At 49.2% G+C, this 1,419-nt stretch overlaps 1 protein-coding gene across 1 annotated transcript; it reads right to left on the bottom strand.

Annotated features, from left to right (window-relative positions):
• Window positions 1-280: 280 nt before the first annotated feature.
• Window positions 281-1,195, bottom strand: LOC141483898 (uncharacterized). The gene is made up of 2 exons (XM_074178922.1): window positions 1,056-1,195; window positions 281-992 (listed from the first exon to the last, which is right to left on the bottom strand). Exon 2 carries the CDS (start codon window positions 989-991, stop codon window positions 281-283), a length of 711 nt encoding a protein of 236 aa, XP_074035023.1. The 5' UTR covers window position 992; window positions 1,056-1,195.
• Between the last annotated feature and the right edge of the window lie 224 nt (window positions 1,196-1,419).

Raw genomic sequence — 1,419 nt, 5'->3', positions numbered from 1 at the left:
TTCACATGAAATTATTTACAAGTGATTAGAGAACACAAAAATTGATGTGAGGTATTTGTCTAGAAGAACTTGGAATTGAAATAAAAAAATAATAATGATAATAAGAGGAAGTGAAGAAAAATGCTCCAACCATCGCATTGTTCAATGTGTACCAAACCAAAAAAACAGTGTACACCCTTTATTTCACTTCCTTTTCCTTTATTCAATATAAACTTAACAAATATAAACTTAAAACTACCATAATTAAATACTCCTAACTAACCTAAAACTAATCTTACATTTACACTTCATCTACAAAAAGAGTGTCCATAACTGTCACTACTTTTTTGTACAGCTCTATCGAAGAGGTCTTTGCTTTACACCTTTCCTGCAGAGATGCATAATTCCGATCTATTTCGGCCATTTCCTTTTGGAGTTCCCTCCGTCGGTTATCCATTTCAGCCATTTGTCGCTTCATGGTAACCAACTCGGCCTCGCTAGATCGGGCAGCTCGTTCTGCTTTCTTGCATCTCTGCAGAAAAACACTCATCTTTTCACTAACCTCTCCGATAGGCTGTGGCACCAACACCTCAGGATCCGCCGGTGTCGCTGGCAGCGGTGGTAGTCGCGTCACCAACGGCGACAATATCACCAACTCCGGAGAAGGACTCCTCGGAATTTCCACTGCTGCTGGTGCTGCTGCTGGTGTGGAGGCCCTCTTACGAGAGGTCGAAAAACTACCTGCATAAGGATTAGTCCTATTGCAAGTAGCTCGGTACTTTGAAATAGGACCAACCTTTGCTGCAGGTCGTTGGCAAACCTTCTTCACAGCCCTGACTTCCTCCTCCTCCTCGAATAAGTCAGGGCTAGAAGATCTGCACCTAACTCGCGAACGCGAAGTGGTTGGCTGGTCAACCGTCACCGCTCTCGAAGATGCTGCCTCCTCCTGGTCAGCGGACACCGGCAGAATAGACGCCACAGCATTATTCACCTCCTGTGTATTGGTTGCCATTCTGAAAAAGAAGAAATAATACAAAGTTAGTTGATATAAAAAATAACATTCCTAATTTACTTACTCAAATATCAAGTTGGTCGTTGGAACGTACTGCCTTGTTGTGGAGTGGACTGCTCTCGATGAGATGACTTCTCGAACTGAATGTTGTGGAGTGCTCTCCGGAGGGTATCGACTTCGATGCGTGAGCGGTGGGAAAATGGTGGGAGCGAAAAGTTGGTGGCGACGGGGGGGGGGGGGGGGGGGGGGGGGGGGGGGGGGGGGGGGGGGGGGGGGGGGGGGGGGGGGGGGGGGGGGGGGGGGGGGTGGCCCTAAGGGCCCCGCCCACTGCCTGGGCTCCGCCCAGGTGGGTGGGGCCTCCGGCCCCAGGTAGGCGGGACATCTGGAGAGACATCTACGCCCTCTTCGCGCGCGCGTTCGTAACATAA

This window comes from Leptinotarsa decemlineata, unplaced genomic scaffold (assembly GCF_025532065.1).
Source record: "Leptinotarsa decemlineata unplaced genomic scaffold, Ldec_3_MD MMD2_tig00004307_RagTag_RagTag, whole genome shotgun sequence".
Classification (NCBI taxonomy): Eukaryota; Metazoa; Arthropoda; class Insecta; order Coleoptera; family Chrysomelidae; genus Leptinotarsa; species Leptinotarsa decemlineata.
This window is presented reverse-complemented; position numbering and strand designations above follow the sequence as displayed.